Here is a 24,358-nt window from a genome sequence, read left to right as displayed (position 1 = left end):
AAAGGTCATCTTAAAGGTTCTGAATAAACAGCTTCATGTAATTTCAAGTCTTAGAAGATAATTTGAAAAGCACTGCAAAAAGGTTAGGCCTATAAAAAGCTATTTAGATATTATGAAGTAAAATAAAAATCTGGCCCAGGTAGCACAAAATCATATAACATACATAAAAAAATTTTTATTGTTTGAGATATAGAATTAAAGCATGAAAAGTCATAGAGCCTGAAGCCATAATATAGTCAAACTTTGACTTTATATGCATAACACATGTATTGGTTTGCACTCAAAGGAAAAAAAGTGTACACGAGAGAATTGTGTACACAGCAGCTAAGTTTCACCTTATACTACAGCTGAAAACTAATTATACAAAAGTGCTTCCTTTAATGAGGTTTATTATAATTAATTTTTGACATGCATATGGAATTTACAATGGCATCTACTTTAGAATTGCTTAAACAAGTTAAGTAATGACCTCTATATTGTTTTACTATAAAGCTTAAAGAAGCAAGGTTATCTCATTTTCCAAGGCACAATAACGACGACAAAAGATTATCAGAGCATGAAAATTCAATAGATAAAAAGATGCAGCTGCTACAAACAAATGTGATTTAGTGGTATCAAGATTAACCAAAAACAAAACACATGCATACATACACACACACACAATAAGCCACTTTTATACGCAGTCCAGTTTCTTTTTTGTTTTTTTTATCTGAAAATAAAATGTAACACAAAAACTTTTGCCCAGGAGGCAGAAAAGTTTGTATGGTACATCCAAAATTTAAAATTAGACACAAAACAAGAAATTCAACTTCTGAATAAAAATAAAGTCATTTATATCATGGCAGAAATGGCAATAGTCTTAGAAATTAATAACCATTAGACTCTCTGGTTCAGAAATAATTTAAGAAAATCCTGATCAAAATATATTAGATTTTTGTGGCAAATTCACACACAACTATATTTATACAAGCCTCTTGACTCCATAGAAATAGGTTTTGAAACTATGCTTGATTTTATCACGGACTTTTATATTTTATTCTTTGAAATAGAACTCTTGCTTATAACTGAAAAATAATGTTTTGGTTATATTTAGCATTACATGGAAAATGTGAAACTCCTAAAATAGCCTGTAAAGGAAACAGATTTCATTTGAGCTTCCAGAAAGAAAGACAAAAAATTCATTGCTATAACACAAACTACTTGTATGTTTAGACAGTGAAAATAATAGTTGTTTTAGTAATTTAAAAAGGTAATTTTCTTTCTAAATGAAATGGAATAACCATGAGATGTGTTCTGAGAATATTAATTTACCTATGGATGGTGCATTACCTAGGGACAGTTTTCAGGTCTCATTTCCTCAACATTTTGCACGATGTTTTCCAATTAGGGAGTACTCAATAAATGTTTGATAAATGTGTGAATGGATAGATTTTATTTGGTTATGATCGTTCGGGCCACAAGTAGTGACTGGTGATTTGAGCATAAGTTTGAAGCTACGTGAATGGACTGGAGCCATGAACACTTCACAGTCTGGGCCTGGTGCTGTGAAATTATGATCCCATACGTACCCAAAACTGTCCTGAAGTCTTGAGTGACATTATGCCTGGTAGGGCTTTTTCCCCCACTAAGGTTTTCCAAATTCTCATAAAATATTTTTGAATATTTTAGGGTAAAAATCTGGTAATAATCAAACCTGTGTAAAATACTTCACTTACATTAGGCACTTTAAGCTGCACTGATAAAAAGTATATTTCAATAGAAAAATGTTTATACATTAATTATCAATTATCTGTTAAGATTCTTAGTATTGTTATTGTTAGTGTCTTTCATTCTAAAGAAATCCTTACATTTTATATTATTACAGTGATAGGACTGTTTTCTTCATAAGTTGTACCTTGTGAGTTTGGTTTTAAAAGTTCTCCATCCCAAAATTGCAAAGATATTTTTCTGCATTTCTTTCAGCTATATCATAATTTTGCCTTAATTTTATGTCTCTGAACACATTCAGTCTGCCTCTATGTAAAGTGTAGGGTTGCAATCCAGTTTCATCTATGGTCTCATAGTGAGCCATTTCCCCCATACCATCTACTAAACAGCCCTGTGTCTTTCCATCAATCGTGGCCAAATTTCTCATACATCAAGATCCCAAATGTCCATGAGTTGTGCTCAGAGCTCTCTGCTGGCCTGCTCTTTGTTTTTACAGTGGCACCATATGGGTTTTGTAGTCCATCATGCCAGACGGCACATGAAGTCCCACACCATATTCTTCCTTTTCAAAGATGACTTAGCTATCTACAAAATATTCTTTTATATAGCTTTTAGAACATGTTGATGAATTTTTTAAATAACATGCATGATGTTTAGTATAGCATTGAATGTGTGAATTAACTTGGGAAGTATTTGTACATTGGCCGGATTAAGGCATAATAGCTAAACCTATGGATTATATATTCCCATGCTTTCAGAACATCTATTATTTTCTCTTTCATTGAAGTTAACAGTGTAGTAGAGTTTTTAAATAGAGAACTTGAGCATGGTTTGCAAGATAATTCGAAGATTTTGCATATATTTTGCTATTGTAGGCGATATATGACAATTTCTAGACATTGTGACTGATATAGAGAAGTATTGTTAATTTTATATGAAGTACTTGTATTTACAAACTTTGCTAGGCTCTATTTAGTATTAATTATGAGACAATGTCATGAAATCATAAAAATATTGATAATTTTAACTGTAAAAATTCCAAAATTTTCTGGATATCAAAACTATTGCCATAAACAAAGAGAGAAACACAAAGTCAGAAAAAAAATGAAGTTATAACACAGAACAAAAGATAATTTTCTTAATAAAAAGTCATGAAAATAATTGTTGAAAAAATATTTATTGAGGTCTACTACATGTACCATTTGTGACTGACTTCTTTCCCACAACATGTTTTCAAGGCTCATCCATGTTGTGGTATGCATTAGTAATTCATTTCTTTTTATTGTTGGATAATATTCCATAGCATGAAGATAATGCATTTTATTTATACATTCTTCACCAGTTCATGAGTATTTGGGTTATTTCATAATTTTGACTATTATGACTAAAACTTTACAAACATTAGTGTAGAAGTTTTTGTGTAGACATATATTTTCATTTTTCTTGAGTATATATTAGAAATGGAATTGGTGGGATCATATGGAAAGTATATAATTAACCTTTTCAGGAACCGACAGAGTCTTTTTCAAAGCACCTACAGGCATCATTTTCCATTTCACCAGTAGTGTATGAGGTTTCCAATTTCTCTAAATCCTCACCAATGCCAATATTTTGTATTAATCTTTCTTTTTGATCATATTACTGATACTAGTGGATGTAAAGTGTTATCTCGTTTTCATTTGCATTTCCATTCTTTCATGCTTAAATATAATTTTTTTCTCTTCTGTATTTCTTAAATATTCTTTGTCAGGTTGAGGAAGTTCTACTGTACTCTTCATTTGTTGATCATTTTTGTTGCAAAAGGGTGTTTGATTCTGTCAAACACTTTTTATCCCACATCTATTGAAATTATCATCTGTTTTCTTTCTTTCCATTATTCTATTGATATTGTATTTACATTAATTGACTTTAGGATGCTAACCAACCTTACATTCCTGTGATAAATCCCACTTGGTCATGGTATATTATGCTTTTCATATGTTGCTGGGTTTGTTGAGCTGTAATTGTGTTGAGAGATTTATGTTCAGATTAATAAGACATATTGGTTTGCAGTTTTCTTTTCTTGTGATGTCTTTGATTTTGTTATCATTGTGATACTGGCCTTACGGAATAAGTTGAGAAATCTTCCCTCCTTATCTATTTTTGGAAGAGTTTGTGAATAATTTCTATTAATTCTGCTTTACATACTTGCTAGCATTCCCCAGTGAAGCCATTTAGGCCTGGACATGTCTTAGTTTAAATGTTTATCGATTTGTTATGTTACTAATTCAGTCTTTTTACTTGTAATAAAATGTATCCATATTTCTATTTCTTCTTGAGTCAGTTTTAGTAGTTTGTATTTTTCTAGGAATATCCCCATTTAATCACAATTTCCGAGATTCTTGGATATACATGTGTACATAGTATTTCCTTATACTCCTTTTTCTTTCTGTAATTTCAGTAATAATGTCCCCTCCCTCATTTCTGATTTTAATAATTTGATTCTTCTTTCTTTTTCTTAGTTATCATAGGTAAGGTTTATTCATTTGTTAATCCTTGCAAAGGACAGACTTTTGGTTTTGTTGAAATTCTCTATTGTTATCTCTACTCTATTAATTTCACTATACAGTTTATGATTTCCTTCCTTTTGCTTTAAGTTTAATTTTCTCCCTTTCCATTGTATTAAGGTGGAAGTTTAGGATATTGATTGGGATCTTCCTTGTTTTTTAACATAGACATTTACAGCTATAATTTTTATTCTAAGATCCACATCACCTACATCTCATGAGTTTAGGCATGTTGTATCTTCATTTTAGTTAACCTCATTTAATTAACTTGATTGAGTTAAGTTAGAAAATGATTTTTTAATTTCTCTGTGATTTCTTTTTAGTTCATTCGTTTATGTGAATTGTGTTATCTAATTTCCACATATTTGTCAGTTTACCAAATTGCTTATTACTTTTGATTCCTAATCTCATTCTATCATGGTGAGAAAACACACTTTTTATTATTTCAGTCTTTTTAAATGTACTGCAGGTTGTATTATCATATGGCTCATGTTGGAAAATGTTCTACATGCATTTGAGAAGAATATTATTCTGCTCTTGCTGAGCGGAGTGGTCTATAGATATCTGCTAATTCTAGTTGATTTATAGTGTTGCTTAAATCTTCAATATATTTGTAGATCTTCTGCCAAGTGTTATATGCACTATTGAAAGTGGAGTATTAGAATCTTCAACTATTATTGTTAAATTGACTATTTCTCCCTTCAGTTCTGTTAGCTTTTGTTTTATGTATTTTGGGTCTCTGTGGTGAGGTGCATATATGTTTATAATTGTTACATGTTCTGATGGATGATTCTTTTATCATTATAAAATGTCATTTGTTTTCTTTAGTACCCATCTTTTCTTTTAAAGTCTATTTTGTCTGATATTAATATAGACACTCCAGCTTTCTATGGTTGCTGTTTGAATGATTTGTCTTTTCCCAAACTTTTACTTTCAACCTATTTGTGCATTTAAATGTAGACTATGTCTCCTGTACATGGTATATACTTGTCTATATCTACAAATTAGCTAGCCTGAAAATCTCTGCCTTTTGATTGGATTTTTAATTTACTTGATTTTAATTTATTATTGATATAGTTGGATTTATATCTGCCATTTTCTTTTTTGTTTTCTATATGTCTCCTGTCTTCTTTATATCTCTATTCTTCTGATACTCCTTCCTTCTGTATTAAGTAAATATTTTCTAGGGAAAGTTTTTAATATCTGTAATGCTATTTTTACTATGTTATTTGAATTATTTTTTTATTAATTTCTCTGAAGCTTACCATATACATCTTAACATACCAGAATCTACCACAGATTTAAACTACCACAGATACTCAGTTAATTCTAGTGTGATATACAAAAATTGTTCCTATGTAAGTCTACACTCTCTTTTGCTGTTTTTTGTGCTAATATTGTTATACATAATTTAATATGTATTATATAATTATAAAGATATGTATGTCTTTGATATATAAATCCTAGTCATTTTAAACAAAAAATGATATTATTAAATAATACTAAATAGTTCAACTATGGCTTATCAGTACAATTATAACTTTTTAATAAATAGGTGATATTCTTTGCTTAAATGATGCATACATACCTGGATCTGTTAATTTCATCTTTATGCGTAGTTTCATGTTGACATCCACTTTCTTCATAATCAGTTGTATTTTCCATAAACATTTTGCCAGGCCATCTGGGCATACATAGACACCAATATGTCTTATTGTCTTCTTCAGTCAAACTGCCATTTACACAAATCTATTAAAAATAAGAAATAAGAATTTTGTAAGTGTCCATCATACACTACATATTAGAATCATTTCAAAGTTTGAATTTCATGGTTTATCTTAGGTATTGAATTCATGTGTCCCTTTAGCAAGGGTAAAATAAATCAGTTTTGATTTATATCAAAATCATTTTCAACAGTCATATTCAGTTCATACTCAAATTATGACAAGAATATATAAATTGTAAAAAGCTGAAGAGATCAGCATCCATTAAAGAAGTGTTTAAAATTTTTATTTAATTTTATTTTAATCATATTTTCATAGATATTGCTTACATCTTAACTGATATGATGGAAATAGCATCGTATTGAAAACCAGATCCGTGGAAAACCTGTTTCCTGAATCATAAATTGCTTTTGCTTCTTGAGTGACTTACTTGGATTCACCTTTGAATTGATTGTAATATTTTACTGCATCCCTTATAAAAAATGAGTTAAATAAAATCTTTAACATATGTATTTTATATTTGCATGGAAGTCAAAATTTTATCTTTTTAAAAAAAATATTACTTAAGCCATTTTGGATGTCTTCCACAGATATGTCCAATGAAGTTACCTGAAAGAATTAGGTAAACTTTGTCACCAGAGAAATGCACCTCTTATGGAAAGCTTAAATCGAGGCATATCTTTTCCTAACTCTCAGAAGTGAATTCAAAATAGCAATAGAACTTTGATAACTCATCTTTGTTTTCATTTTCCTCTCAATACTTTCATGTTTCCTTTTTGGTTTTGGTTTGTTTATAGCCAATAAGTTTTTCCCCATCACTGGAAACAATGATTAGGGATTTGGTTTCATGCTCTGATCTTTTGGTGACAGATTAATGATTTATAGAGATCTAATTTCTGTTGAGTAAGAGTCCACTGAAATCTGTTTTCCCATTTTTCCATTTGGGGCTCAAGTCAATTAAGAATTTCAAGTCCACTAGGAAGGAGAACAGTTTTTTGACACGGATAGATGAGTTTTTTTCAAACGCTGTTAACTCTTAACCCATGACTAAAATATTATAAGTATAAAATAATGTTAAAAATAAATAAAATTTTTAAAATTATAAAAATAAAATATTAAAATATTATAATCGAATCTATAAGTTCTCTCTGTGTCTGTACGTCTATGTGTTTGTCCTTCAGAAAAATCTTTGTCCCTTACCATTTGAGCATATAATCATTTCCTTCATTGAGAGGGTATTCATTGTATAGTTTCTTAAATTAAAGAAGCACTGTCATAATAGGCTTACAAAGTTAAATAACACTTAGGCTACAAATATTAGCAATCATGACACTTTTATTATTCTCTCTCTCCATATATACGTGTATGTATATATAAATATATATACCAGTTGGCCAGCCCTGGTGGTCTAGTGGTTAAGATTCAGCACTGTCACCACCATGGCCCAGCTAGTTTCCCAGTCAGGAAACCACACCACCGGTCTGTCTGTTGTCATACTGTGGTGGCTGTGTTGTTGTGATGCTGGCTGTAAAGCATATCAACATTTTCCCATAACTTCTCCCTTCTGAGACACTAGCAAAATTCTATTAAGCTGTTGTTTTCCCTTATCCCAGGAAATCTAAAAGAATTAGGTTTTTCTTCATCAACAGAATTGTTTGGCCGTCTTTTGGAAGGTCAGCAGTGAAGAAACACAAAATTCTGCAGAGATCCAATTAAAATGCCCTAACTACCAAGGCTCAGGATCCTAGACTGCAAACAGGCCATTACGCATAATGGACTGAGACAAATACCCAAATTTCATCAAATTCCCAAATGCTAAATTTATTTTCTCTCTTCAGGATAAGAAAACATTTTAGGGATCCTTTGATTATGTGATTCAATTTAATACAGAGAGAGAGTAAATCTCTCTCTTTTACTCTCTCTGTCAACATCGTTCCTCTGATGAGTCTCTAAGCAGAGGTTTCCTGGGAGATGACAAGCATAGGTCCCATTGCATCATCATCCAGATGACCTGAATGAACAATGAGTTCAGATGGCAGCATCAGTCTGCATTCTGTAGACAGAATTTTCCCTGGGTCACCATTGCAAAGTCTTGCAAACACTTCTGTTAGGCCCTCAGTTGGGATTGACTGACTTGGCAGGTTCTGGAGACATGACATTGCCCAAGTGCCTTCCAAGTGTCACAGGCTTTGACACGACACATTCCTGCCTTCATGTTGTGAGTCATGTACATATCTCTAATTGTCGGAATTTCTCAAAGGACAATCTGAAATTGTAGTGGCCACTCTGGGGAAATTTTGACACGAACAAGATTGTTCATTTGACAAATGCATTAGAACAAAAAGATAGAATCTCTCCTGAGGAGAGTCTCTGCGCTGTGTGTCTACTAGAGAGATTACTCTGTTTAATGCACAAGAATCCATCTTTCATTAATATACTTATGGGATTAATAAGCACTATATTTTTAATTATACGGCTCCATGGAATTGTCAACGATATGAGTTATTCTTTAAATTTTCCATAATAACTTGTTTTCGTGTGTGTGTGTGTGTTTATGTGTGTGGGTATGTGCGTGTGTGTGTGTGAAAGGGTTTTCTGCATTTAAGACTCTACTACACTTTGCTGAGAGGAGATAATTGACCTTTGACAATCGTGAGTTCATATCTGCCTGAAGCTAGCTCCCTTTCACTTCTTCATTTTTGCTATTTTTTCCTTTCTCTTCTGCTTGGAAAATTTTTCAAATTAATTGATCATAAAAAATTTCTCTATCAATATATGGACATTGTAGGACTATTGTTCAGATAAATAGTTAAAAATATAAGCAAAAGGAAAATGGTTAACTGTGCTTTATTTATGTTTTCCCTTTGCTCAAAAATTAACAGAGCAGAAAATGTATACCTGTGTTTGTGGGTAACATAATTAATCTTTTAGATGAAAATAAAATTAGGCCCTTAGAGTTTTGGCGTAAACTTGAAAGTCTTGATTTTTTATAATATATAAACACAGAGCTTTGTTTATATTAAAGGCAGTTTATGTGATTTCCCAATAAGTAAATGACTCCTCAGGCAAATTAGAATGATTTAATTTGACTTTTAAAGAACTATTCTATCATTTCCCCGGATTGTTTAAGATTATAAAAATATGAAGTTGAAATAATCGAAATTTTAATAATGGATATAATTAAAAACGGTTTAATCTTGTGAATACTTATTGATTCTACTACATTGATGTACTGGAATGTGTTACTGATGATACTACAAATCATAAGGACTTAACATGATAGAGTAAATTGCAATGTCCAAATCTTTGGTCGACATTAAGATCTTACACTGATATTCAATTGAATTAATAAATCATCTTTGGATCTGAACAAATTTTAAATAAGAAAAATATATAAATATCAGTCTCTAAATATAGTTTCAAATTACCCCGTTCCTTACAGAATGGAAATTATGATGTGCAAATGTCAACTGCTGTACATTTATGTTTATTTTGCCTAACATAAAAGTTGCCAAATTGCTATAAAATGTGTGATCATGAAAAAATAAACAGCTGAAAAGTTATTGGATTGCTATCTTTGTGTTTTCTCTTGAGTCTAAAGAAAAGTGTTCCTTTAAAATTGGTAATTATTTTAAAATACAGAGAAATAGAAATATTTACGAGATAAATATTATTTGTTTATTTCCTAAGAGAAGGTATACAGTTACTTATTTAGTAAATATATAATGTTCTCTAATGTGATAATAAAGTTAAAAACTTTAATTTCACCATCTATGTGTAATCACATATCTGTGATTGACTAAAAACATACATGTAAAAGTATATTAAGCTTAGTATATATGTTTATGAATTTTAAAAACACAATAAAAGATATATTTGAGGTCACACTTGAAATTAAAAAGTGTATGGCATTTGAAGTCTGTTTGCCTGTATTTGCAAATCCTCTCTAGATGGTTGAGTTTGAAGTAAAAAGTGATCTTTTATTATTTTTTATAAAGTTAGGTCAAGGTTATTGGATTTATTCATAATGAAAAGAGCTTACAAATCTTTATTGAAAATTTTATATGAATGATATAACAAACATAAAATTAGAATATGGTTTTTGTTTCTATAAAATGACCTAATTAGGTTGTGTCCAGACAATATAAATTACATATATTCTGCTAACTGTCTAAACTTTTTGAAAAACCCCTGAATCATTTTGAGAAAAAGTTCCTTACTTTTTAAAATTAAGACCCTAAAATTTTTGTTTGTCATTGGTATTTGTTTGAAAATATTACCCTAATTTGTACAAGATGGAGGTGAGATGGGAAAAAGAGTGTTGCTGTTTGTATTCTTGCTTTAGGCCCCAGAACTGTTAGTGGTGAGGCTGCTCAGAGATTAGAAATCTCCCAGAGATTTAACGAGATCCCAAAAGACAATGATCTTTTTGATCTATAAACAAAAAGATGGCACAATCACAGCTGTGTTCAAGAGGCTTGAACCAGTCAGCAAATTATAACATGAATAGAACACAGAAAGACCAGTGATAAAATGATAGTTAAAACTCTTCATTACCTCTCTATATTATAAACGTAAGAAGCAAAAAGATTTCCAAATCAATTGTTGAATATTTGTTTATGAAGTTATATTTAAGCTATGCACATCCTGAACACTGAATTTGCAACCTTAACATTTCTAGCTTTTTTCTAAACAGATGATTATGAGTTAAAGAGAAAAATGAAAAACTGCTCCATAAATTTACCTTACCTCCATTGTTCCTTCACATAGGAACCATTGTTCATAGTCAACGTCTTCAGATTTGTTCCTATAGACTGCATCTTCAGTGCAGTTTGCAGCGAGAAAGACACAGGGATCAACAGCCACTTCACATTTTTCACATTCAGAACCTTTCAAACCAAGAGATGAAAAATTAAATAACCTTTCACACACTTCAATTCACACTGAATGTTAAAGACAGTTGTCAAATTATCTGATAATATCAATTTGACAACACTCACCACAAGATAAGCTTCTGTATATTCTATATTTATAGAACACTCTGTATCTATAGTCTAATATTCTATATGTATAGATTATTAAATTTGAAAGAGACTTGAAAAAGAATAAGACCCAAACCACTTATTTTCCTAACAGACTGAGAAATAGAGCAACAGAGCAAGACACGGATCCCAGGACAATGTATTATTGTAAAATGATCAAATATGAAATAAATTTCCAATTAATGACTGTAAAAATGATGTAATAACTATAAGCATAATAAATTTTATACAAAAAGCACTCTTATTGTTTTTATATTGTAGCTGCATAGGAAATTATTTCAAAAGAAATTTGGGAAAAAGTCCTTAAAATATTTATAATAAAAAATGATCCCAGTCTCCTGACAATAAGGAAGGAAGGGAACATGTGTGTGTATGTAGGTATAGATATATACACATGTATACATAAATATAAATAATTTAGCTCCTGCACACTCTAATGCTAGATATAATATCTGTGATACAATAAAAAAATGAGATTGCAAAAAAGCACAAGAATGTGATCCATATTCAAGAGGAAACTTCTTAGTAAAAATAGACACACAGATGTCCCAGACTTAAAATTACCATACAAAGATTGTAAAAGATCTATGAGAAATGTGTTGAAGTATGTATAAGAAAAGATGAATATAACTGGTAAACAGATAGGGAATTAGGGAATGAGAGATTTGGAAACTGTGAAAAAAATTTTAGAAATGGAAACCCCAAAATTGTGGGGACAAATGAGCTAATTAAGCTGAGTTGAGAACCTGTTATTGATATTGACCCTGATATCAGTTTCCCCACATTAAACCCAGCATATATGGGATAAAATCAAAACACTCATTCCCTGCTTACTCTCTGGCTTCCTGGCTCCAGAATCTACTATCCTCCATGGAGACAGACACCGTCAAGGACAAGCACCTGGATTATTTCCTCCCCGCAAAGAGATACAGGCTGGTGGGAAAGCTGCTGACCAGCAAGGTCACAGACTTCTCCTTTCTGCAAGTAGTCTCAAGGCCAAAGACAGGCTGGTGGGAAAGCTCCGACCAGTAAGGCCACATAGGCTCCTCCTCCCCTACCTAAAACCCCAAATAAAAACCCTTTCTTTTAGCTTTTCAGGGAGTTTGGGATTTCAGCATTAGCTGCCCTCTCTCCTTGCTCAGAGCTGTGCAAAAATAAAATTCCTTTCTTCCACCACACCCTGTGTCAGAGATTGGTTTCCTGCGCAACGGGTGAGCGAACTCACTTCAGGTTAGGTAACATTATCTTTCATTAATAGATGTAATATTCCCAGATAATGAAAGAATTTGGGATATCTGATGCAATCTCCTTGTGAACATAACTAAACCTTCTAGTAAGAGACCAATACTATTTGTTAGGGTGAGGGTACGTATTCACAGAATCATCTAGCTAATACCCCTATTTTAGGATTGCTTATGGTTAACAAACCTAAAATCCATGGCTTGTGAGACACGACTTCCTGAAAACTATCATGTTAGCTGTGCAACTTGCAACTGAATTGTAAAGTAGAGATGATTCACAAGCCGAAATCTCCCTGCTGTGTGCAGACCTCATTTAGAAATCTCACATATCACTCTGGAAGAAGGAAGAAGCTAGGAAGCCAGGCAGAATGTCCTGAACCTTTTCAACCTTACCAGTCTAGCTTGACTGCTTATAATCTTAAGATGATAAAAAATTATTCCTACACTAGTAATAAAATAATCAATGAACGGGATTATCAGCAGATCAGACACAAGAGAAAAGAAGATGAGTAAATTTAACGATGTCAATAAAAATCATATCTTCAATGTACCAAGAGAAAATAACTCAAATATGGTCATGCCAGCCTCACAATCAATTGATAAGTGTTCGTTTCTATTTTCTAGAGGAGTTTATTTAGTATTAGATTTAACTTTTATTGAATATTTGGGGGAATTTGGATAGAAGACTATATGTTTTTCTTTGCGGAAAAATTTTTAAAAACTATTTTATTCAATTACTTTAGAACTTGTGGGATTATTCAGATTTTATATTTATTACTGAATCAGTTTGCCAACTAGTATTTTTCTAGGGATTTATTTCATCAAAGTGGTCCAAATTACAAGCACAGATGTTTCCTAACGACGTATCTGATTAAACGTTTGGGTTTAGCTGAGATATTATTGCCTCTTCCACCAAAAGCTTCAAAAAGGAGGTAATAAAAAAAAAGTAAAACAAAAGCCTAAACCCACGAAGCGAACATGAGGGGAGATACATGAGGAAATATTTTCAATAAATTTTGAGAAGTTGAAAAGATGATGGAGGCAGAGTGACTAAATTAGCAGAATGGCAATAGTCAAAACAGAAAAGTCTAATTAGAGGACATATTTATGAAAAACAAACTCATCCACCTAGCAGAAATCTTAAGATGCTCAGGACTTAAAGGTACCTGAAAATGTGACACTAAGGCAGATTCTGCAAACAGGAGATTAGTTGATATAGCTTCTCCCTCAAATCACAAACTCAGATAATTATTCTGAACCCTTGCTCACCCCCTCCAGGCCCACAAATAGCTTTCGAGGTTTATTCTGAGGAGAACGAGATTCTTAGAGGCTCTTGCCTCAAGGAAACCAAGCTCATTGGGGTTCCCCCAGTGAACAGCCAGCTGTCCACTTGCAACTCTCTAATGAGCTGCCAGTCATCAAAGCCCATCTTCATATGGCAAGCTTCCAGTAAGTCTTCTTAGGTCCTCACCGTTAGATGTGATCATGCAACATTTGGCAGAAAGATTCCAAATGAAAAAGAACAAGCGTCATTAAAAGTATTTACAGAAAACCAAGATACCGAATGGAACAGAGGAAAATTAAAACAAATCAAAACTTTACTATTAGAGTTATAAGAAAAGTTATCTATCTAAAAGAACAGAATATCGTGAAAATGTATAATTTTGACAATAGAAAAATGTTCTAGAAAATTAAAAATATAATAAAACAAAACAATTAACACTAGTTTTGAGATATTTAATTGGGGGAATAGAGTAGAAAATAGAACAAAATGAAAAGAAATGGAAAATAGATAAGAAATTATCATAAAATGAGAGGATCAACTTAGGAGATGCAATATCAAATTTTTGGACTTAGGGGTACAGAAAAAGAAAACAGAAAGGAGGAATTTTTAGTGAACTAATACAGAGACTACCTAGAAATTGAAAGACACACGCTTCCAAATAAAAGGGTTTATCAAGTGACCCACATATGAAGAAGAATACAATCATGGGATTGTAAATTGATGCAGCCACTGTGAAAAGAGTATGGAGGTTTCTCAAAAAGTTAAAATAGAAACACCATATGATCCAGCAATTCTATTCCTAGATAGTTATCTGAAGGAAACAAAACTACTAACTCGAAAAGATATCTGCACCCCATTTTCACTGCAGCATTACTGACAATATCCAAGACATGGGAACAACCTGAGTGTCCAGCAATGGGAATGGATAAAGAAGATGTGGTATATATATACTTTGGAACGCTATTCAGCAATAAAAAAGAATGAAATCTTGCCATTTGCAACAACACAGATGGACCTCGAGGGCATTATCCTAAGTAAAATGTTAGATAGAGAAAGACTAGAACACTATAATATCACTTATATGTTGAATCTAAAAGAAAAAAAATGAACTCAGAGAGAACAGATTGGTGGTTGCCAGAGTAGGAGGTAGGGAATGCGTGAAATGAGTGATGCTGGTCAAAAGGTACAAATTTCCAGTTATAAATCAGTTGTATATGTGTAGCATGTAATGTATGGCATGGTGACTACAGCTAACAACATTGTATTGTATATTTGAAAGTTGCTAAGAGTAAATCTTAAAAGTTCTCATCACAAGAAAACAAATTTGTAACTGTGTGTGGTGACGGATTTGAATTAGACTTACATTGGTGATCATTTCACAATATATACAAATATACAATCATTATGTTGTACACTTGAAACTAATGTAATGTTAAATGTCAATTATATCCTAATTTTAAAAAAAGGAACATAATCCCCAAATGTCCCAATATAGTGAAATTTCACAACACTGGGGCAGAGAATGTAGAAAAAGGCTTCCAGAGAGATAATCACAAGTTGACTCTAAAGACTCACAAGGTATTATATACACGATTCTCCATTATTGCATGCCTTTCTTTCTTTTCCTTTTATCACATAAATCATAGATTTTTCACATCAGTGCGGGGAATATGCCACAATCATTTCTGAGTCTGTGTCTGCTTCTTTGTTCTAATAACCATTGACGGCATGGATAATCTTGCATATGTATTACCTAGCACTTGGATGGGAAGCATGTGTGATGGGAAAGCTGGGTCAAACGATATATCTATTTATAATATTGGTGGATATTGTCAAATTGTCCTGCTCCGATATTATGCTGATTTTAAATTTCCCCAGCAATGGATAAAATCACGGAGCTGTCAAGCTCTCAAATTTTTGCCTCATCCTAACAATTGAGATGGCAATTCTATTATATTCTAAATTTTCTGCATGACTTGGATTTATTTTTGGACTTTGTATTTACATATTTCTGACTATCAATGCACAGTACCATGCTTTTCAATACTGAAGCTGTACAATATGCTTTAATATCCGGCAGAGCTAAATCTCTACCCCACTTATCCACACAATGCACTTTTTCAGAGCACACCTGGCTTTGTTTAGTTATTTAGTTTTCCATGTGGATTTTAAGAAATTAAAACAACAACAACAACACAAAAGCACTGTTGTTATTTTAGTGAAATCATAATAAATATATGAAATCATTTGGAGGTTTGAAATGTTTAATACCTTAGGTCGCCTCTCCAACTGCTTTGTATATCTTTAGAATTTCTTTCCAGATGTTATGTATTTGTAACCACACTGTGGCGATATGTAGTTTTCTCAATTTAGAACTTACATATTTTCGTTTAGTCCTATGCACTTTAATATTTTAACTGCTGTTTACATGAAATCTTTCCTTCCATTATATCATTTAATTAGCTCTCATCTGTGTATGAAAGCCATTTATTTCTATTTAGGATATTAATTATTTAACTGAATTCTGGTACTGTAAAAATGTTCTGAAAACATTATTATATGTAATATAAGTGAAAAGCACTAAACCACATTTGGCTTTTAAAACAGATTTTTTTTTAAATCTTGAAGTAAAACCCTAAAATCCTAAATGGCTTTGGAATAACAGCAGGCATTTAACAAAAGAAGACTTGAAAGTGTACTTTCGATAAGGCTTGCTTCAGAGATACAGGATTTTCTACTCTCACAATAATCATTATAAAGTTACAAAAGTAATTTAGAATGAATAGATTATAATTAATATCTTGTAATATCTTCTACCATAAAGAACATCCACCACTTCATAAAGGAAAAAGAATTAAAAGTAAAAGTCGATATGCAATATCGATTTCCAAACGCAGTAATCATTATTCATTTAGAAAAAAAGTTCACTGGCACATAGTAAATGTTTTAAATGTATAGGTTTAATTTAGTTAACTAAACTGTAATGATCACAAGCTTCAAAAAAGAAAAGTATTCAAAGAGAACTGATCTCTTTTTTGGTATGATTTCATCTTTTCTTAACCATGATTCATATTATCTTATTTCACTTCACAACTCATTATCCTCTGTCAGTATCTCCTTTTCTCAAACCTAATAATACATATAATGAACACAGATGATGACGCTGAAAAGAAATAGTGCATGTCAGCTCTTTTGTAAATTGTGCGCTGTAGACCAATTGTCCTTGAAGGGGCTTCTTCTAATTAATTACCGTCCCTTCTTTGTAGAGCAATCACATTGGCAAGAATTGATTGGGCGTGTAAGACACTTCATTTAGTTGGTAGCAAAATCTCTTAATTAAAATAATTTTACTGCTGGTAAAATTAATGCACCCCATGCAAATTTACCAGCTTGATTTTAATGTTCCTCTTCAATTATATTTTATGAGGGAAAAAAGGAAATAAGATCTTAACAGAAACAACCAGAAAAAATAAGAATTACATAAGATGTATAATTCTAGTTACATACTTTGTTCATTTATCCCAAATTCTGTTTTGTATTGAAATCTTTACTGAGAGAAGTTGCTTTGTTCAATCTTTGTACTGACATCAAAAAGGAATTTGGGTGGCTCTACTTAAATATTTATTGACTCTTCAGCTTTATCACACTGACTTCTTTCACTTGGACAGCCCAAGTCATTTAGATTCTCAGATGTGGAGGTCACATAATTCTTATTTTTGTAATAATTAGCTACATTCATTAAGTTCTGACCATAGATTCATGAAGGCATAGTGACTAAATACGCTTATATTCCTTTGATGGTAATTGCTCAAAGCTGATTTATCCATGAGCAATTCTGACTTCATATTACCCCCAACTCCAGGAAAATATATTTGTTACACTACTGTCATTCATAAAATTAACGATGTTTGCTCAAAGATGATTTATCCATGAGCAATTTGAATTCCTATTACTCTCTCTATTTTTCCTAAAAAAGACATTTGGTATTTTGTTGTGAATATGTTCCCTTTACCCATTTTTAGATCTCAAAGAATTTTATTGTTTAAAAATAAGTAAATGTATACATGCATTATTCCCACTTTGAGACAAAAGGAAATCAAGTATAAAAATGATGCAGACACCGGAATCCATGAACTGGTTTGGCTGGTAACAGCAGGTCATGTTTCTCAACCTGCACACCTTTAGAGATCACCTGGGTCCACCTCAGTACAATTCCTCTTGGATTGTTCTGCAGTGGAAGCCTAGCAGCAGTATGTTTTAAAAGATCCTCAGGTGATAATCTGTGGCCAAGGTTTAAAACCACTGAGCTAACACAATCCCTAAAAAGTCCTGAGATCAGATACTTTCGGGGACTTCTCTAACCTGAGTTGTTCCTGCTTGTTTGTTTTGTTTGATGTGTCATTTGTAAAACAGTAAGTATTCATAAAGCAGTCTCCCAAGTCCCTTTGAGCATTAATGTCATTTAATCAAGAAGTCATTGCTGTCTTCTACCACTTTTGGTCTTGAGTGTGATTTGCTTAATGAACTGATAACTATTTCTGTCATTAGGGGTTGTTAACTCTCCAGAATACCATCTCATGAACATGATAAAATAAATTATCATGTCTCCTGTTTAAAAGGCTAATTGTTAGTTTACTTCAACACTGTTTTAATGTAATAGTAGTCTTATAAGTGCAGCAGCTGTCAGTTGAATAAAAGAAGCCATTAGTTGAGAACAGACATATCAAATCTACTAATTTACTGATTGTTGATAAACTATAATGCCAAAATATCACTGATGGAGAAAACATTCTTTCAAATGATTAATTGAAGTACCATACAGTCTTAAGAATGTGAATCAATTTGCATGAGCTGAGTCAAATAGTATTCAAAGTGTAATCAAAGAACAGAAAATTAGCCTCATCAAAATGGACTTTGAAATAGGAACTGCTATTTTTTTAAAACAATTAAAATGTATTTGATAAAATATATGTTGGAATTATTTGAAATGTTAAAGTCAGAAAATCAGGCTTCCCGCAACACTTCTCTCACTTGCTCTCTGCATACAATCCACAAACAAGAATTTCCAATTATTTTAAGCTTCCGTCACCTCGAGATATGACTACAATGCTCCACCCTTCTTCCCCTCTCCAATCTATTTCTCCACTTGATCTTTTTTTCAATGTGTCAGACTCTACAATGATTTCCTATTCCTTTTAGAATAAAAAGCTAAATATTTAACCCAGCCTTTTAATTCTGGCACTACCCTCACCCCACATCTCATATATACTCTTGTTCTTAGAGTTCCAGCAGGCCTTCAAAGATTTCATCTCTTCTAACTTAGTGTTTTTGTTTTTTGTTTTTTTTAACCCATTTTGTAGGGGTAGGACTGACATACACAAAGTTGTAGATCAGTACAATCATATGCATCATAATGACATTGTGGTCAATGTCGGAACACATGTAGGAACAGTGGTCCCATAAGATTAGTACCATATAGCCTAGGTGTGTAGTAGGCTACACCATCTGGGTTTGTGTAAGTACACTCTGTGATGTTCACACAATGACGAAATCACCTACCGACGCATTTCTCAGAATGTGCCCCTGTCATCAAGCAACACATGACCGTATACACCATTGAAACTGTAATCACAATCAATGTCATGAATTTATCCATCATTGTCAAAAATTTCCTCCCACTCCCTCCTTTTTTTGGTTTGTTTATTTTGTTTGTTTTTATTTTTTCCTTCTGCAGTAAGAGCATTTAACATCAGATCTACTGTCTCAGCAAATTTTTAAATATACAATATAGTATTGGTAATCATAGGCCCTATGTTGTATGAAAGATTTCCAAAACGTATTTATCTTGAATAACTGGAACTTTGTACCCTTTGAAACACAGCGCTTTTAAAAATTTAATTCCCTGAATCTAGAATGCTCTCTTCTCCAACTTCTCTAAGGTGGGCTCATCTCTGTATCTCTCTTCAGGGTCATTATATCACAGAAACCATATCTAACCTCCCAATTTATTCTCCCAGGGCCCATATTTTCTTTTCTCTTTTTCTAAAACAGATCCTTTGATTGTAAGCTTTCATGGGAGGACACTACTTTCTGTAGGAGCATTTTATTTCAATTTACAATTATGTATCTATCATTGTGAGTATCTGTCCAATAACTCCCCTCCAGAAATAGATCTATGAGAGTAGGAAATAGTGGTAGTTTTATTCATACATGTATATTATACACCAAGCAGAATTCCTGGGGTGTAGTAGGTGTTAAACATATGTCTGTTAAAGGAACAAATCAGAGAAAAAGGGTATTACACTCATTTTTACTTTATTTTGTGTTTTGAGATACGAAATATTTCGTGTAACTGGAAAATTGATACTTACCTAATAAATTTTGAAGTGATTCAGGAAAACTAAAAAAAATTAGCTGGTTTACCTGTTAATCCCAATTGACACACATATTTAAATTGAGAGTGAGGAACTTTAGCTGGGCAAATATCATGGCTGGCGGCTCTGCAGTAGCAGGGGTACAGATGATTTAAGCAAACATTCTTCAGAAACCAACACGAATTTCCCATGCACTCTGGACTACATGCATTCTATAAAAAGAGAGTATTGAAAAGTGATAAATACTTACTGATATATGTTTCAGTATGTATATTTTTGCTTATGAAATACACAGCTAGTTTCTGAAACTACTAAGTAAACTTTATGTGACATACCTTTATTACCACTCTTTGCTTATTCCTTCTATTCTTTTATCTTCTCTTTTTACCACCTTTCACTGTAGTCAAGTTCAAAATGCCTATGTGATGTTCTTTTGGCTTTGACTGACTCTTCAGTCTACAACTGACCCTTATCTTCTGTTTTCTAAGCTATAATATTTTTTTTCACAAATTAAAAATTACTATGGTATAAATTAAGAGACATAAAATTTAAAATACACGTGCCCCAACAGGATTAATACCAGAAAATGCAAAGGTACTGTTCAAATTTGTTGGGTTCTTTAAAATTTGTCATTTGAAAATATTTTAATATAATTTGTGATATTTGTGATTTGCCTATGGTAATCTCTGGTATCTTCAAATACAGAATTCATATCTGGTTTATAGTCACAGTGAAATTAATTAAATTTAACCAATTTCAAGTCACAGTCAAGCCATCATTAAATTTTAATGCATGCTACTTCACCGAGGTCTTAAGATGGCATAGACCAATAAGATAAATTTAAGCCCTGGAGACAGACGACAGATATAAGTTCTGTTTAGAGTATACCCTACAATCATGTCTACTTCTCTGAGTTTCCAGTGAGCAATTCCCCCTGAATTTGGCAGAGGAAAGCACAGCTGAGTCATGGGGCACAAGGAATTACTAACATCTGACCTTTACTACACTAAGGAAGCTTAGTTCTAATTCTTTCAAGTCATGATGACCTTCTACCTTGATTTGCAATAAAATTTCGTAATGGCTAGACAAAGTATGAATCTTAAAGTATAAATCTCTACATTAATTTATAAATGAGCAAATAACTAACTGAAATCAACACTAAAGATTAGCAATAATCTGAAAAATCATCATCTGACTATATTGAATGAGTACCAAGAGAATACAATTCTATGATAAATTTCTAAATCTTGAGATCACCAAAAGCTTTAACCTATCACTTTTATGCTAAGACACATAATTTTAAACTCTATGAATGGCAATAATCAATCTTCAATATTAGTGAACATTGTCTCCTACTGGATTTGTGATCTTCATCATGATAAAAAATACAAAAGCCTAATAAATTTGAATGCAGAACTGTACAAAATAAACTTAGCAAAGTAGCATGTTATTTGCATCGAGAAGACCGTGTAGAGTTATCTCTTCACTTAAAACAAAACAAAAGAAAAAACAAAAAAACCTCGCTTAAACTAAGCCACTTCTTAGGTTTTTGGTTGTGTTTTACTTGTGTGTGTGTGTGTGCTTGTGTTTTAAATTGAGAACATGAGAGGCAGCTGCACCACGTTTATTTTGTCTGGCAAACTCAGGAGCAATCCATTTAGAAAGAAGACTTCACATCTTCTGTCACAACTTTGGAAGAGGTGGACCTGTAAGGAGTAGGCACCAACAAATCATGACGAATGCCAGGCAAAATGACAGGAATAGCATGGATACCTGCTCAGAGTGGTGCCATGCTGCTCATGTTGCTAGTTTGAATGACACTTGGAGACAAACTAGGGCTCTGGCTTTTTCTGAATAAAAAAATCAAAGTCCCTCATGACAGCTTTCAAGGGAAGTCAGAACAATTTATCATTAGACTCAGTCTAGACTCTTCTATCCCGAATGAGGACACTGTGAAGGTATTCTAACTTTAGATAAAGTTTGGATTTACAGGGGGTTATTTGGGATGGGAAATTGGTGCTATTGTTACCATTTATAAATTATGGCAACACCAATAAATTACCATTTAACTTAACAATATGAGTGAAGGGAGCAATTTATTTCATGAGACCGCATGTAGAGGTTAGGAAGTATGGTGACACAGGTCTGTTTCTGAATTTGACCTCTCATTCACGACTTGTGTGCTCGTGTGAGAATTCAGATAACCACACACACACAACAACAAGAAAATAGATGTACAATATAGCCTTTAAAACAGGTTAACAGAACATAAGTAAAGCAAGATAGTGAGATGGAAGAGGTCAGGCTTTTGATCAAGTAATGAAACTTTATCTCTTAACAGCTCTTAGCTTTCTCACAGCCAAGGAAAAAGAGAGACCATGAAAATATAGCACAGTCTTCTTATTGATTAATTTCATTTTAGTGGATTCATTCTAGTTTATTGGGAAAACCATATTTCCAGATAATATTTCTAAAGGATAATTGTCATATGGTAGAGCATGTTTAACAATTAATAATATTTTCATAGAAAATTATTTATTAAATTGGTCATGAATTCATAAAGTTTTCTTTGCATAGTGTTACTTTATTCAAGGAAGATGGTTTTAAATAAATCAAATTCTTCCTTTTTGAGTACAAATTTAGTAAATGCTGCTAATGAAGGAAAAGTAGTCATTCTGAATTCATGTGGATATGATGACTAACACAATAAACATTTCCTATTAAAACGCTGTTTTCTTAAGAAGTTCCTATAAACTTAAATAGAAAGACAATTTACTGATTCAGAATCATTTTTACAAACAGATCTGTGTCTTTGTGGAATTTGGTTACTCTAAAGTGGTCTCTCTTTTATGCTGAAGTGAATTTCCAGTAGAATTAACAGTCCTCTCTGTCATTAAGTTACCTAAAGTTCCACAGTGCTCTCAGGTGACATGGTAATGTTAATTTTTCTTCATTAATTATATTTGGACCCAAGGGGTTCTAAAAAGAGTTTACATGGAAATTCTCACTTAGCTATTTGAATTTTAATTTCCTCAAATTAATACTTGGAAGTAATGCCATTAAAAATAACCCTTATTTTTAATGCTGCATCCCATTGAATTTTTGGATTGGGTAACAAATATTTGTTAAAAAATCTGTGGTGGTCTGAGGAAAGATGTCAACATTCATGAGTTTCAACCTTTGAAATAGAAATATGACTCTCCTTTTATAAAATAGGTTCACTTTCTGTGAGAGAGTGGATTTAGGGTGAGGAACTCAACTGTTTGCCTGGGACTTGATTCTTTTAGCACTAAAATTCCTGTGTCCAGTGAAGGCCTTCAGTCCTAGGCAAACTCAGATGGATGGTTGCCCTAAGTAGATCATCTATTCAAACTATTCCTCCTGAAATGAAGCAGGATGAGGAACAGGGCTGTAGTTGGCATGTGATGGGAGAAAGAAATGACCTGTTGCTCTAGGCCTCTGAAATGTGTGTGTGTGTTTGCGAGGGGTTAATACCATAGCATAACCTCCCTAACAGACTTACCAAAAGCTTCCTCCATCTGGAGGTGAGACTAAACTCATTTTCTGAGGATTGTTTCAAATTTGAAATATTTATCAACTATGGTACATTGGCCCTTATCCTACAAATATATAGATCATATTTCTGTAGGAAAATTAATATTACATTCATTGCAGTAAATAATAGGTATTTCTAAATTGTTAATAAAAATATACATGGAAAATGGCAGTGTTAGTCTATCCTGTACTTGACTGCCCAGGTTAGCTATAAAAATTGAAAACAGCAAACAATTCAGCACTTGCACTATTACTTTCGGGAGTGAGTGGGGTGCCAGGGGCGGGGGTATACAGACATGCATTTGGAAGTGAACATCAATCTTGTTGTCGACAGTGAACTAATTAACCGGCACATATTAGAAAACTAAACTTGAACTGACTTTGAACTTCAATAAGCTTGAGAGAGCATAATTTTGGTAAGCAAACAGTGAAATTAAGACAATGATGAAGTAGTTTCACAATGACAGTAAAAAGAATCGAGAGTCAAGAAAATTGTCCATAAAAAGAAAAGCAATCTATTTCTTGTATCACATGTCAGTTTATGTTACATCAGAAAGGAACAAACTTTGCAGTACCAGAGTTTTGTGAATTTTATTTGATTGACACAAAATACATATTCATAACAATTTTATAACCCTAACCAACTGATTTAATATATCATGTGCCAAATGTATTTGATAATGCTTTCCTTAAGGCTTTTCTTTTTTATAAAGGGAAACCAGTTTTGATTGATAGTATGAAGATGATTTAAAAACAACTCTAGATGTTGATTTCTTATTTTAACAGCCACATTTCTTAGGCAAGATAATGATTTCTTGTGCCATATTAAGTGTCTTACATTTTCTCAAAGAAACTGTTTCCCCAAATCATGGCTTATACCTGTC

General features: G+C 32.5%; 1 protein-coding gene across 1 annotated transcript in view; it reads right to left on the bottom strand.

Annotated features, from left to right (window-relative positions):
• EYS (eyes shut homolog) overlaps nt 1–24,358 on the bottom strand; it is a 1,407,877-nt gene that overhangs the window by 1,258,299 nt on the left and 125,220 nt on the right. The window contains 3 exon segments of the mRNA XM_046639782.1: nt 5,842–6,002; nt 10,727–10,866; nt 19,969–20,131. Coding sequence (XP_046495738.1) covers nt 5,842–6,002; nt 10,727–10,866; nt 19,969–20,131 — 464 coding nt within the window.

Source organism: Equus quagga, chromosome 15 (assembly GCF_021613505.1).
Source record: "Equus quagga isolate Etosha38 chromosome 15, UCLA_HA_Equagga_1.0, whole genome shotgun sequence".
Lineage (NCBI taxonomy): Eukaryota > Metazoa > Chordata > Mammalia > Perissodactyla > Equidae > Equus > Equus quagga.
This window is presented reverse-complemented; position numbering and strand designations above follow the sequence as displayed.